Source organism: Gossypium hirsutum, chromosome D12, assembly GCF_007990345.1.
Source record: "Gossypium hirsutum isolate 1008001.06 chromosome D12, Gossypium_hirsutum_v2.1, whole genome shotgun sequence".
NCBI classification, from domain to species: Eukaryota; Viridiplantae; Streptophyta; class Magnoliopsida; order Malvales; family Malvaceae; genus Gossypium; species Gossypium hirsutum.
Genome location: NC_053448.1, coordinates 46,574,773 through 46,588,697, shown reverse-complemented (window position 1 = coordinate 46,588,697; position 13,925 = coordinate 46,574,773). Strand labels below are relative to the sequence as shown.

General features: G+C 30.0%; 1 protein-coding gene across 2 annotated transcripts; it reads left to right on the top strand.

Moving 5' to 3' along the window:
• Positions 1-1,357: 1,357 nt before the first annotated feature.
• LOC107946197 (pyruvate dehydrogenase E1 component subunit beta-1, mitochondrial) lies at positions 1,358-8,488 on the top strand. 2 transcript variants are annotated; one of them, XM_041106896.1, is made up of 16 exons: positions 1,358-1,644; positions 1,985-2,033; positions 2,136-2,210; positions 2,588-2,668; positions 2,772-2,798; positions 2,894-2,956; positions 3,123-3,209; positions 4,229-4,354; positions 4,565-4,698; positions 4,817-4,889; positions 5,046-5,111; positions 7,394-7,432; positions 7,521-7,645; positions 7,733-7,847; positions 7,993-8,075; positions 8,227-8,488. In XM_041106896.1, the coding sequence occupies exons 2-15, from the start codon at positions 2,010-2,012 to the stop codon at positions 8,059-8,061; spliced, it is 1,104 nt and encodes a 367-aa protein (XP_040962830.1). In that variant the 5' UTR covers positions 1,358-1,644; positions 1,985-2,009; the 3' UTR covers positions 8,062-8,075; positions 8,227-8,488. The 2 variants fall into 2 exon arrangements, with proteins under 2 accessions (XP_040962830.1, XP_016735916.1); XM_016880427.2 differs by lacking the exon at positions 2,588-2,668.
• The last annotated feature ends 5,437 nt before the right edge of the window (positions 8,489-13,925 follow it).

Sequence of the window (13,925 nt, the reverse complement as noted above, 5' to 3'; positions counted from 1 at the left end):
TATGACTTTTAACATTATTAGATATTCATGATTCAGTCCTTTAGATGATTAAAATATTACAATCATAAATATCGTGCGACATACTTTGACATCATAATAACATCATTATCTAGAAAAAAAATCTTAAAAGCTATTGAAAAATTATAAAAAAATACAGAAAAAATATAAATAAAATTATAAATATATAAACTATGTAAAAATTTAAAAAATATGCTAGAATTTTAAAATGTAAATATAATAATAATTATAAAAAAACTATCAAGAACTTATAAAAATTATTAGAAATTGTAAAATATTGTAAAAAATATATATAAAAATAAGATTGTAAATAAAAATTAAAAAGTAAAAATTATTGTATCTTGGAATAAAATATACATTCACTAATCACATTTAAAATATAAAAAGTTGTTATACAAAATATATAGTAATATAATCAAATTTTATTAAAAAAATATTTTAATAAAAAATGAAAAAAAATTCTATATCAAATTTTTAATATTTTACTAGTGTTATTGGGAGCAAGTTTATTTGACTTGGCTCCTATTTTATGTCTAGAGTAAATTTCTTTTATCTTTCGCCGTGCACATACTCTTTTTATTTTATATCAAAGTTCTTTAAGATGGTTAAACACTTGAGTGAACTTAAGAAAAACGATGATATATTTGAATATTTGTGAGCGTGATTTGTAATTGTGATCATAAATATTAAGTATTAAAAAAATATTTTGAAACAATGGATGCACATATTAATATTTAGATATTCACTTCACTTTTAAAATTTTTTATTTGTAAATTGAGATATTGATCTAGAGATAAATAATTAATATTGAGATAATAAAAACATTTAAAATAATTAAAAATTATTTAAATAATTTTAAGAAAATTATTTAAATTTATCAAATAAAAAGAATCTATCAATTATAACTTCCGATTAATTGAATTATACAATAATTATGGTCAACAATCTCAAACTTAAACTTTTTATACATTTATGTATTTGTTGTTATGAATATCTTATTAAGTAAATGTTCGTCATGATTAAGATAAAGCTTTAATGTACTTTAAATTCTGATAGTTATTAAAATTAAATCTTTACTTATTTTATATTTCTTATGCATATAAAAAGAAAGTATGATGAAACATTATAATCATCCTTTTGATCAATAAGATACATTCTTTCATATTTTATTTGTTCATTCTCTATATCTTTTTATTTTATAACATTTTTATATTTTGTATTTTATAATTTTTTTAAGGCTTTTTCATATACTAATATGTGATAACGAATTAAGCTTTAAAAATTCCCCGTCATAGAAGTAGTATTAAATTATTAAATATCTATCTTCCCCTATCACAACTGAGCCGCCCGATTGTTGGCTGTTTTCCCAGTTGATTCCTGACCCTTGATATCACTTTGGTCGCTGCTGTCACTCTTTCTAACTCTAAGTATGTTTATAGAAAACATTCCTTATTTTTATTTATTTCTATTTCTGTTTTAAGTTTCAGCACAACAGATGCGTTAGCTCACCGCCCCCACCTGCGTTTCTCCAATTTCAGTATTGGTCATCTCCCTGCCGATTAATTTCCTTTCAGAAAACCCTAATTCCACACTCTCTCTTTTTTTTTTACATTACATCAAAAGCAGGTACGTTTTTCTTATCTTCTCGATCCGATTTGATTTTCCATCCATTACCGTTTGGTTCCCACTTTCCAGCATCTTATATGAATATATATTTTCTGATTTAGATTTCTCGATTTATATAAATATAATTTCGTTTATTTTTCTGAATCATATTTTAGTGATTAGTTCTCAGATTTACTTGTTTGAATAGATAATCCTCATAGTTAGTGAGTGAAATAAGCATTTTACACTAATCAATGCTTTAATTGCACTAGCATTTATTTAATGCATCTTTGATTTATATGAAACTGGGACTAGCATTGCAAGGAACAATTAACAAATAGCTTGTTGTATTGTTGTTCAGAGAAAAGCAAAGTGGAGGAGGAAAGATGTTAGCAATAGCAAGGCAAAGGGTGAGTTCTGGAAACTCTCCTGCTCTTTCATATACCTTTGTTGACGTTTCAGTTAATCTGATTGGTTTTTTTTTTTTAAAACAATCTTTTTTGTTTATTTAGATGTTGGGGCAATCATTTAAGAAGATTCTGCCTGCAGTGTCAGTCTTGAGAAGTTACTCATCTGCTGCAAAACAGGTAATATTTTTCACCTTTTTTATTCTTGGTGTAGTTCTGTACTTTTTGTGGGTTTAATGCTATTAGATATTTCAAGTTGCATACTGCAAGTGTTCACTCGTTCAGAAGAGTATCTATGTACAATTTTAGCAGCTGCTCTGTAGCTTACTTACGTAAGCAACATTCAGAAGAAAGACCCGTGGCTCATATTTTTCCACTCAAGCACACAACCTTATGCACACAGATATGGTTATCTTTATATTTGTGTTTCTTTGTATGTAGTTTGCATCATCTTGCAGTTAATGTTAAATGGCTTTTGTGAGTATTAATATCCAAAAGGTCTAACCTTCAAGGAGTAATGTTTATTTGTTTGTTTGTTTAATGATAATTATGTATAGATTACAGTGAGAGAGGCATTAAACTCTGCTCTTGATGAGGAGATGTCGGCTGATCCAAAAGTCTTTTTGATGGGGGAAGAGGTGAGAAAACATTAACAGAATGATTTTTTGGTAATATTTTGGCTGTTCCTTTTATTTATATGCCATTCTTATGATTTTTGTTTCTTGAACTCATAAAATGCAGGTTGGAGAATATCAAGGTGCATACAAGGTTAGCATTTCTTGCTACATATAATACAGGCCATAGAAGCATTGCTACAAGTATCTGAAGAGCAAAGATTGATTTTTATTTCCCTTTTTGTGTAGATAACCAAGGGACTTTTGGAGAAGTATGGACCTGAAAGGGTTCTTGATACTCCAATTACTGAGGTAATTATGTTTATCCATGCCTATACTTTTCTCTTTTATTCAGTTTGTGAATTTTATTATATTATTGAATAATTAATCTCACATGCCTATTATATGTGTTATTTTATGCTTTTTAGTTTTCATTACATTATTTTCTCACCTAAGTTGTCTATTTATTGTTTCACAGGCTGGTTTTACTGGGATTGGGGTTGGTGCTGCTTACTATGGTCTGAAGCCAGTAGTGGAGTTTATGACATTTAACTTCTCCATGCAGGTTAGATGGTTCTGTTTTGAATCTATGCTTCTGTATGCTTTTTTTAGTTTGCGTACTAGAGTATTCATAAGTTTTGAATACGAATTCTAAATGAAGTGGCATGCATGCCATAAAAAAGAAAGTAGTGGTAGTATACTATCATGTGCTTTCTATTTTAAAGACAGTGAAGTTATAACTACTACTGTAATGTAGTGTTGAAATTCTTTGGAGCTTGTATGAATGAAGTATGCATGTTTTCTTTGAAGGTAAATCTGTGATTAGATATAGTGGCTGATTAATGAAGGGCAATAGAATTTATGTATTTGTTATTTTGATCTTCTCTTTCTATATTTGACAACACATAGCAATAAAGTATTGGTACTTGTGGTTTTAGACTACAAATGGAAACTGTAAAGGAAAGAGATAGCATTTAAAATGTGTTTCATAGCTGGTCATGCTGTTACCAGTAATTGGTCCTGCTTTTATGGTTCTGGTTGAAGAAGCCAAATCATGTTGTTGGAATGCAAGTTTGTTTGGCTATAAGTGATTCAAATTTTTGTTTCAATTTTGTAATTCGCTTTGTTTTATGCTAATCACCAAAGAATTAGCGTTAAGACAAGCCGAGAAATGGTGCTTCAGAAGATATCCTGAAAACTCTTCCAATGAGATGCATTTTTTTTAAATGCGGGATCTTTGGAGTTCTTTTGGTTGCCTTCTTGCTGTGTAAGATATCCTGGCTTTTAAAACAATGATCAATTTCCCTCCTGCTCAGCATTGAGATGTTAAGAGAGCAAATGGTTTGGATGTCTCTATATTGTTTTAACATCATATGTACTTGGATATAGGAATGATGGTTTGCCGAGATCTAGATTTAGTCATCATGTGCCAGAATTTTTCGGATTTAGTACTACATTAGTTATTGGTCATTTTTATGGTAATAAAAAATTTTAATTACTTTCTTTCAATGTGTTTTTATGAGATTCTTGTCCTGAATCCCCGATGCAAAATTTTCTTTGATACATCTTTGTCTTTTATTGCAGGCAATTGACCACATTATTAACTCTGCTGCAAAGTCCAACTATATGTCTGCTGGCCAGATATCTGTACCCATTGTTTTTAGAGGACCTAATGGTGCCGCTGCTGGTGTTGGTGCCCAACACTCTCAGGTATGGTTTCCTCGTATGTTACTGGCACTGTGACCTGTTATTTGGTTTGGTCACCTACACAATTCTCCTCTGTTCCTGAGAGCCTACGGAGGTTAAAAAATGATTTGTTTTTTATTACCATTTGATTATTCCCATTTTATAGAGGTGTAGCTGACTTTAAATGTATTAAGAAGCTTGTTTTAATTACTTGTCTTTTTGGTTAATATTCAGTGTTATGCAGCATGGTATGCTTCTTGTCCTGGGTTGAAAGTATTGTCACCATATAATTCTGAAGATGCTCGTGGACTCCTCAAAGCTGCTATTAGAGATCCTGATCCAGTTGTTTTCCTTGAAAACGAGTTGTTGTAAGTGAATTAATAAAATGTGATTGAATTATGTATTGAGCGTTGCCACTCTACTGGTCCAGTGTTCAGTTAGAGTTTTAATGTCTGACATTGCTCTCATATAATCATACTGTTTCAGATATGGTGAGTCATTCCCTGTTTCTGATGAAGTTCTTGATTCCAGTTTTTGCCTTCCAATTGGGAAAGCTAAGGTAATGCTGATATGATTCTCTTTAACTTTTACTCTCACGGATATTGTTATAACTATTATTGATGCTTCTGCAGTCGGTGATTCTGCTGTAACTCGTATCCATGATGTTGCATTTTGATAGCATTTAAATTTATCTTTTGGCCATCTACTTTGACAGATTGAGAGAGAAGGAAAAGATGCGACTATTACAGCTTTTTCAAAAATGGTGGGCTATGCACTTAAGGTATGTCTTCTATGTAGTGTCTATTTGGATAAGCTGTGCCTAATTTCTATTTGAGGTAGATTGCATGCAATTGCACAAGATTCTATATGATATATAAAAGAATAATCTAAAGATATGAAGGATGGATACAGCTGCTATTCTCATGTATTCATGTAGGATATGTTTCGGACATGGACACTTGTTTGAAATAGCAGATATGTGTCAAGTACTGCTGGATATGCCAGAAAAATAAAAATAATGAACTTATTATACCAGATTCGGCATGGACACAGCAATAAGGGGAAAGAGGTTCTTGCTGTTGGCATTGAAAATAAAATTAGTGTCAGTGGTTACTAACCAAAGAAATAGAACACGGAAACATTGAGAACAAACCAATCTTTTTTCCTTTTGGCCTTGGGGTTAATGTGTAGTTGATACTCCACTTAGGGCTAGATTAACATTGCTATTGCAGTTGAAAAAATACTTTTGAGAAACTTTGTTTGGAACAAGTGCTTTTGAAGAGTGTTATGGAAAAATTGGTTTCTAATTTTAAGTGTTTAGCATGGTTGTCAAAAAGTGATGTGAAAAGTTAAAATGTCCATTTAGGCATGATGTTGGAAAGTAAAAGATAATTTAGTTTAGATTATATTCAAATTCACTAATATTCTGACATATGAAATATAAATTTTAAATATTCTTTAAGCAATTAATATAAATTATTTTGTAACATTTAGATATTAAAATAGCATACAATAATATTATATATTTAAAATAAATTTCAAAAAGGGAAATGAGGGTAATTTTAGATTTTCACCTCCAAAATAGCTTTTATAAAAATCAAAAGCACTTAAATTTGGCTTTTTAGCTTTGGGTTGAAAAACTAATTTGATGTTAAAGCTGATTGTTTGGCATTGTTTATGCTGTCAAAAAGTGCTTTTCCACCTCTATGAGCAATGCTAAACAAAACCTTAGTGGTGAAAATTAATTTGATGTTAAAGCTGATTGTTTGGCATTGCTTGTGCTGTCAAAAAGTGCTTTTCCACCCCTATGAGCAATGCTAAACAAAACCTTAGTGGTGAAAAGTTAGAAGATGATCCAGGAGATGGGGGTTGTTATTAGGATTGAGTAAAAAACAAACAAGAAACCAAAATGCAATCTGAACTAGTGATGTTTGGATGGTTTTGGTTCATAAGCTAAAAACTGGCAGTAACCTGAACTGAACCGAGTTCTATTTTTATTTAAATTATTATTAATGTTTTTATGATGTAACGATAAATATCTTATATTTAAAATAGTAAAAATAACTTTAAAATACTATATAAAAAAACTAATTTGAAAAAATACAATGTAAAAGTTATAGGTTTTTTTATTTACATGAAAATTTTAAATTTTTAAGAAATTTATATGAAAAAGACTTCGAAACTTTGTTGAATAATATTTGAAAGCCCTAAAGCAAAGCTATTATGTCAAAATGAAGTTAAAAAATCCAAAAAAGAAAAAAGCATGAAAGAACCAAGAATCGAACAGAACCGAATTATCATAGGCAATTAAAAAATCCAAAAAGCTTGCCCGAACTGAACTCAGCCCTAGCTGTTATGTTCAACCAAGCAATTCCAGTTGCTACATATTTAGGAAGGAAGAGACAAATGTGTTCATATATTGCCTAATTGGATGAAACTTGGCTATAATATTGGGGTGTTCTGTTACGAGATTGTAATGTTTTCAGTTAATAACTAAATTCCTTTTAATGCAAATAATCGAATCTCTTATAAAGTTTACTTATAACGGGATAATGCTGAATCTCTTACAAAATTCTATTGAGCTCATGGGGAGCTCATTTAAGAAGCTCTTTCTAGAATTTTCTTATAATATTGGACTGCATTAAATAGGCTTTTGGTTGATTGGATTAAAACTTTATTTGGTAATAACTTCTGAGCTTAAAAGATTAGTGGACCAGATTTTTTTATAATATTCAACATGTTATTCTGATTTATTCATTGCTGCTAGTTACTGTGGTGGATTCTTTATTTATCTTGTGCATTGCAGGGTCCCATGTTCCGTTAGACTATCTTTTAATCTCTGGGCTTGAGAACTGCCTGAAATATGGTGTGGCTATTAGGTTGCCTCTGATTGAATGAGTTGAATATGAGTGCAAATTTTAGGATTACAGCTTAGTGCACTTCTTAATGGGATTTCCAGTATTGTTTCTTTCTGTTTGCCTCGGTTGTAATTTCCTGAAAATGTAACTTTATGGTAATATGTTGGCTGTGGAGTTATCAACTAATAGACTGTTTGTTGTTCAGGCAGCTGAGATGCTTGAAAAGGATGGAATTTGTGCTGAGGTAAATTATAACACAAAGAAATGCAAGTCTTACAAGTTGATATGATCTTTCAGCTAAGAAGAGCAATTACTAATTTTGTTAAATACAGGTTATAAATTTGCGTTCTATTAGGCCACTAGATAGAGCCACAATTAACGCATCAGTCAGAAAAACCAACAGACTAATAACAGTTGAAGAAGGGTTTCCCCAGCACGGTGTCGGTGCTGAAATCTGGTTTGAGTTCTTTCCTCTTGAATCGTTTAGTTTCTCCTCACCACATATTTTGGCATCTTATATATTTATGAAGCCTACTTATTTCAGTGCATCTGTTGTGGAGGAGAGTTTTTCATATCTTGATGCACCAGTTGAGAGAATCGCTGGAGCTGATGTTCCCATGCCATATGCAGCAAATCTTGAGAGAATGGCTGTGCCACAGGTGATTCTATTCCTCCCTTTTCTTTAATCCAGTCCCTCTTCTTTCTAGTACAATCATTAGTCAAACCAGCTAGTATGATGGCTGAATTTATGTTATATTTGTACAGTTGTCATTGTATATGTTTCTTGGTTTATGAATTCTGCAGGTTGAAGATATTGTCCGTGCTGCAAAGAGAGCATGCTACCGATCTGTACCATTGGCTGCTACTGCCTAATTGAACCAATCCAGGCAGGAAACTTATCCTAATATAGGCAATTTGTATCATCATTTTCTATTATTATTTATTATTTTTTAAAATGAGGTATTTTATAAATTTGTCTTGCCTTTGGGCCTGTTTATCTGCTGTCAGTTCCTAACATAATAAATGGAATTATTTCAGGAATTAGAGGGATACGGATTTTTGCCTTTGTCGACACTTGGGTGCAGGAAGAAGTGCTTTGACTTAATAACACAGAAATTGTTAGAAATGGCTGGAAATTTTGACTTATTTGTCATTGGACCATAACCTTTCCCACATTTTAAGTAGTTTTCTCTACTGTTTCTGAGCTTGTATTTCAAATATTATGGCGCTGAATCATTCAATGTTCGTGGAGGATGATTACAACTAATACGAAGTAATAAAAGATTACCACTTGGCTTTACAAGGTGCATGGCCCAAGTTTCATCCCAAATGTATTGTAATTCTAAGATTTGCCTGTACGTATTCGAATCCATTTCCCCCAACTTGATTTGATTAGAATAACAAAATTCAAATCTTAAAAGAAAAAAAAAACTTGAAACCATTTGAAAGCGAGTTGACATGAATTTGTCTTTCGAACTTTCCGTAGCTGGAAAGTAACCCCTGCTAGCCTGGGGAGGTTTTTAATATTTTTGGAGCTTTTGATTAATTGATTATAGATGTTTGTATGTCCGATTCTTTTTAGAAAATATTTGGATATTGCATACTTTTATTTATAAGTGGTAAAAATGCTAAATATTACAATATTGTGGTTAGTGTTTTAAACTTTTTTATTGGATCGTTTTCACATTAAGTAATATCTTCATATCTTGTTTTTCTTCTAATCTTTTCTGTTTGGTTCTGGATTCAGCCTTAGCACAATTATCACTATTGTTATTTTAACAAACAAGTCTTGGTTTTTCCCTTCAGAGATTATAGATAAAAAAAATCATTTGATTGGGAACTAATTATGAATTGAACTTTCAACTCAATTTGTAAATTATTAAATACATTATTTAGAAATAAAGTGTTTTAATCTTCTTATATATGAATTTGTAACCTACTGTGATTAAAACTCTATAATTAGAGTGTGTATTAAATTATGGCATCCAAATAAAAAATAGAATTATCCTTTCATTTATCTTCGTTTAAAAGTAATTTTTTCACACTATTGTTACGCCAACTTCTCTTTATCAATAGGATGGCATATATGTCTAGGAATTTTCATGCATAATAATAAAGCATTTGTAAGTTGATACGTTTTATGTTATCATGGGATATAAATGATAACGTCTTTTGAAATGTATTTCATTATAAATGACTTACGATTGATTTTTTTTTATCATGGTATAAATTTATCCATATTGTGTTTTATTTTTATTGGTTGATCTTATTATATATTAGATGCTGATAATCTTTGGCATAGTGTTACAAATTGTGTGACCTAAATTCTTGTTAAAATAAAATATAAATGGCAAGATAGGGGACCTATAAGGGCGAAGGCTGCAACTCATTATAGATCCCCAATAAGCTAAATATTGGACTAGGGTCGCAACCAGGGGTGCATAAGTAAAATTTGTATAAAAGTTTATTTCATTTATTTGATATTGATTAGAATAAAGTGTTTTAACATTACTGCATTACTTTTATTTGACTTTGGTTTTACAAAGCTATAAATAGGTAGTTTATACTCCTCTTGTATCATTCGAATTTCGACATAGTGAATTTTCTTTTCCTCTACCCCTAGTTTTTTCCCGAAAGGGTTTTCACGTAAAATTTTATGTGTTCTTCTCTCTTTCTTTGCGAATCATTGTCATTATTGACTTTCAACTTTCACTCATAAGCTTTTGCTTTTGTTTTTGCTTTAGTTTTATTTCAGTTGATTGAAACTTTTGACTTAGTGACTCTCGCATATGTATTTTAGTTTAGCAATATTGATAAGTTTCTAATATATGGTTTTGATTCCTTGCTAGAGCTAGTTTGCATTGAGACAATGCCATTCAAAGAGATGACTGCTTTCTTATATTGACTCTATGCCTTTTGTATTGCATATTTTATATACCCAAGCATTTTTAATTTACTTCTATGCAAAGTTCATACTATTATATATTCATTATTTAACACGTGAGAAAATATCTTAAAGAAATCAAGTTGTTTTGATTTAAAAAACAAAAACAAACTAATTATTAGTAAGGATTATGAAAACAAGATAATTAATATGACTCTAGATGTTGATTATAACAATGACAACAGTCAATGATAATGAATATTTTATGATCAAAACTGATATGTATGATATGTTATATCAAGAATGATTTATATTTGAAGTTGATTAATGAATTTGTGAAGGTATCCATATTTTTTTTCTTATGAATATATGATATTAATCCTTAAATATCTTTAATGGCTTTGATAATATGATTTCACAAATGTTCTTAAATGATTTATATCATATATTAAAAAATGATATTTGATCCTTAAGGTGTGTGAGAATATGCTTTAAGCTATGATACGTTGATTCCTCCTTTACATTTTACAAATTATTTAGTACGGGTTCTAAGAGCTCTAAACTTGTTAGAAGCTAGGAGATCAAGTTTGGGTTAAATAATATAGCTCTGCATCATACATACATACATACATATTCCGATTGAATGATATATATTTTTTGTTTAAATCAGTTAGAAGTATTGATTTCACTATTATTATTACTTATTTCTAACTTGTTAATCTGAACTAACTAGTTGTTAAACTATAAGAATAGAGTATGAGTAAAAGTGACAGCGAAATTAGGCATTTTTGATCAAATTGAGACAATCATAATAAAATTGCTACGCAGTTCGATTTCCCTATATCTATGGAGCCTAGCTTAGTGAGAAGAATCTACTGTCTTTGAAACAAATACAACCAACCTAGTTCTAACACACCCCGACGAAAAATTGTCACTCTTGTACTCAAAGACTAGACCTCTCACAACTAAATTCTCCTCCTAAGAACTTAGCTTGTAAAACCAATCACAAATGCTTTACTTTCACAAAGGCACTCTCACAAATAATGTTCCTTGAGGAATTGATAAGTGTTAGATCTAGTGCTTTTAGTGTAGTACTTTCATCTATGTATACTTGTATTTTTTGAATAAATTGGTTTTGTAAAATATCCATTTATTACATTAATATTCTTTGTAAATTGTCCTCAATGGTTTTTGCATGCAAAGCAAAATGGAAACATATATTAACTCACTAATTATCTAACGTTTAATTAATTCTAAGCAGTATTACGTGGTCGGATCATAATACGAAAAAATAATTTGCACTAGTAGATAATCTGAACATGTCCTTACTCTAATCAGAAACGAGCAAACTGATTGAAAGACTAATATATTGTCTATAAAGTCCAATTGGGGAGATGCTTTATCTGGAGCATCGATGCGAACGACTCCTAAAAGATAGAAACATAGATGTGACAGACTATATTGAGAATACATTAAACAAAACCCAAGTTAAAATAGATCTTAGATTCATTTATAGATTTATTCACTTGTGATGTTTATAGTGTGACATGCCTTAATTCCAAGTGGATGATGGACTATGTATGCGTGACTTGTATACTTTGATGTAAGTAAAAGTCTAAGTTTAAATAGATAAGGAACTGAAAGTTGGTGCGTTGGGTATATGACTTCTGCAATATGTAGCATTATTCACAATGGTGGAATTCATAGCCCAAGGATAAATCATATCTTCTCATTTGCATTACATGATAAATGAAAAGTAAGCATGACCACAAGTCGTTTTTCTTTGTGATAAATGACTTGATATTATTTTATAGTAATTGACTTTTCATGAAGGAAGATGTAATGGTTATCATAAGATAAAATAGGATCATATTGGGAGAACAAATTTATCCAAAGAGATTAAGGATATCCTATGAGGGTAACACACTTATGACAAGGTCATTGGACAAGCACTTATTAAGTAGCTTTCATAATGAGATGTTGTAATACCCTGAAAATTTCTATAGTAAGGAAAGTAAGATAATATCTCTGATATAGTAAAATAAGGAAATAAAGTGATAAAAAGGGGTAATTTTGAGTTATGACAATATTGGGAAGTAAATTATAACATATTAATTCAAGAAAGGATTAAATTGCAAAACTGAGAAAAGTTTTGTTACCTAAGAGTAAATACTTAAAAGTTGAGGGGTTAAAGTGTAAATATGAAAAAGTTGAAGGACCAATGGTGTTAATATTTTAAGGGTGGAATAATCTAGAAACTAAGAAAAATGGATGGATTAGGACCAAATTGAAAAAGGTGAAGAAGTTTGAGGGACTAAATCACAATTTTACCAAATTAAGTGATGACTCAAGGATGGAATTTTAAAAGATCATAAAGGGCAAAATGGTCAATTAGAAGAGAGAGAAATCTAGAAGATAATGATGATGTTGGAGATATTTTAGATTAATAAATAAATAAACATTAGTTTATTAATATTTTAATTTGATTTTTTTAAAATGATATTATTTTATTATTAATTTATTTAGTATATATATGTGGAAAGAAGGATGAAAAGTAGCCATCCCCACCATTTTTGCATGCATTAACGTGAGAAGAAGAGGGGAAGAAAGAAAGCTTTCTTTACAATTTGGTCATTTCACCAAAAATCCACCATTTTTACTTAGAAATCAAATAAATTTCCATTGCCACCAAGAGAGAAAATTGACAAAGAGACTATGGGGAGCTATAATATCAAGTTAGATTCAAGAAATAGAGGCTGGAGGAGAGAGGAAATCAAGTTAAAGATTGAAGTCAATTGAGCAAGGTAAGAACATCATGATTTCAATATATTTTTGAGTTTGATATTATTGAAAAAAAGTGTGAGATTGATGTTAATGTAGGGTTTTATTATATAAAGTTATATGTTCTTGATATGTTAGTGAAGATAAAATAAGAGAAAGTGTTGAGAAATAGTGTAAAAAAAAAAAAGAAAATAAGAGTGTTATAGACTTAGTAATCAATATTCTGCACTAAAGCAGTTTTGGACAGCAGCAGTAGGTTAAATTTGAAAAATCACCATAAATTGTGGAAATCGAATTATAGGATGAATAAAATATGAAATTAAATCTTATTGAGTCTAGTTTCACATAGAAAAAACAGTGTAAGCAATGAAATTATAAACTATGAGATATAATAGGTTATGTGAGATAAGGTCAGAATGATTTCGAGTTCCCCTGTTCTGACTTTGGAAAATCATTAAAAATTGTAAAAAAATAATTATGGGATAAAATTTATATTCATAGAATATTTGATTAGTATATTTTCAAATAAAACAAACGGAAACATCATCCAAATTTTGTACAATTAGATAATTCATTTTTAGTGAAGAGTGGTCGGAACTGCTAGACAGTGAAACAGGGGAAACTTTAAAGAATAAACTGTACCATTTGGCTAAATCAAAATTTTTGAAAATTTTATGGCAAGAAGATATGTGATTCTAGTTTCAGGAAAAATTAACAGATCCTAATTTGTACTTCTGTAGTTCAAGATAAAAATAATTTAGTGACTATGACTCAAATGGACAGTTTTGAATAAATTTACAAGAAAATAGTGAAAATTATAGACAATATTACTTATAAGCATGTTATATAAATTAAGGATGTGGAATGGAGAGGAGGAGGAGGAAAATAAATGTATGAATATTATGCTATCATGGATTTGCATTACAAATGGTTAATTTGCATGATTTGGGTTCAAGGATTAAATTGAATAAAAGTAAAACTTTAGGGGCAATTTTGGAAAAATGTCAAAACCAATTTGCATGAAATGAGTTGTTTTATTAAAATGAAAAAATAATTTAGATCAAGATCGGGT

What these genes read in the sequence shown, in the direction of transcription:
- LOC107946197 (XM_041106896.1), top strand. Translation starts at nt 2,010, where the DNA reads ATGTTAGCAATAGCAAGGCAAAGG. An exon ending in TAGCAATAGCAAGGCAAAGG is followed by an intron (nt 2,034 to 2,135) that starts GTGAGTTCTGGA and finishes TTGTTTATTTAG; the next exon opens with ATGTTGGGGCAATCATTTAA. An exon ending in GGTGTCGGTGCTGAAATCTG is followed by an intron (nt 7,646 to 7,732) that starts GTTTGAGTTCTT and finishes TACTTATTTCAG; the next exon opens with TGCATCTGTTGTGGAGGAGA.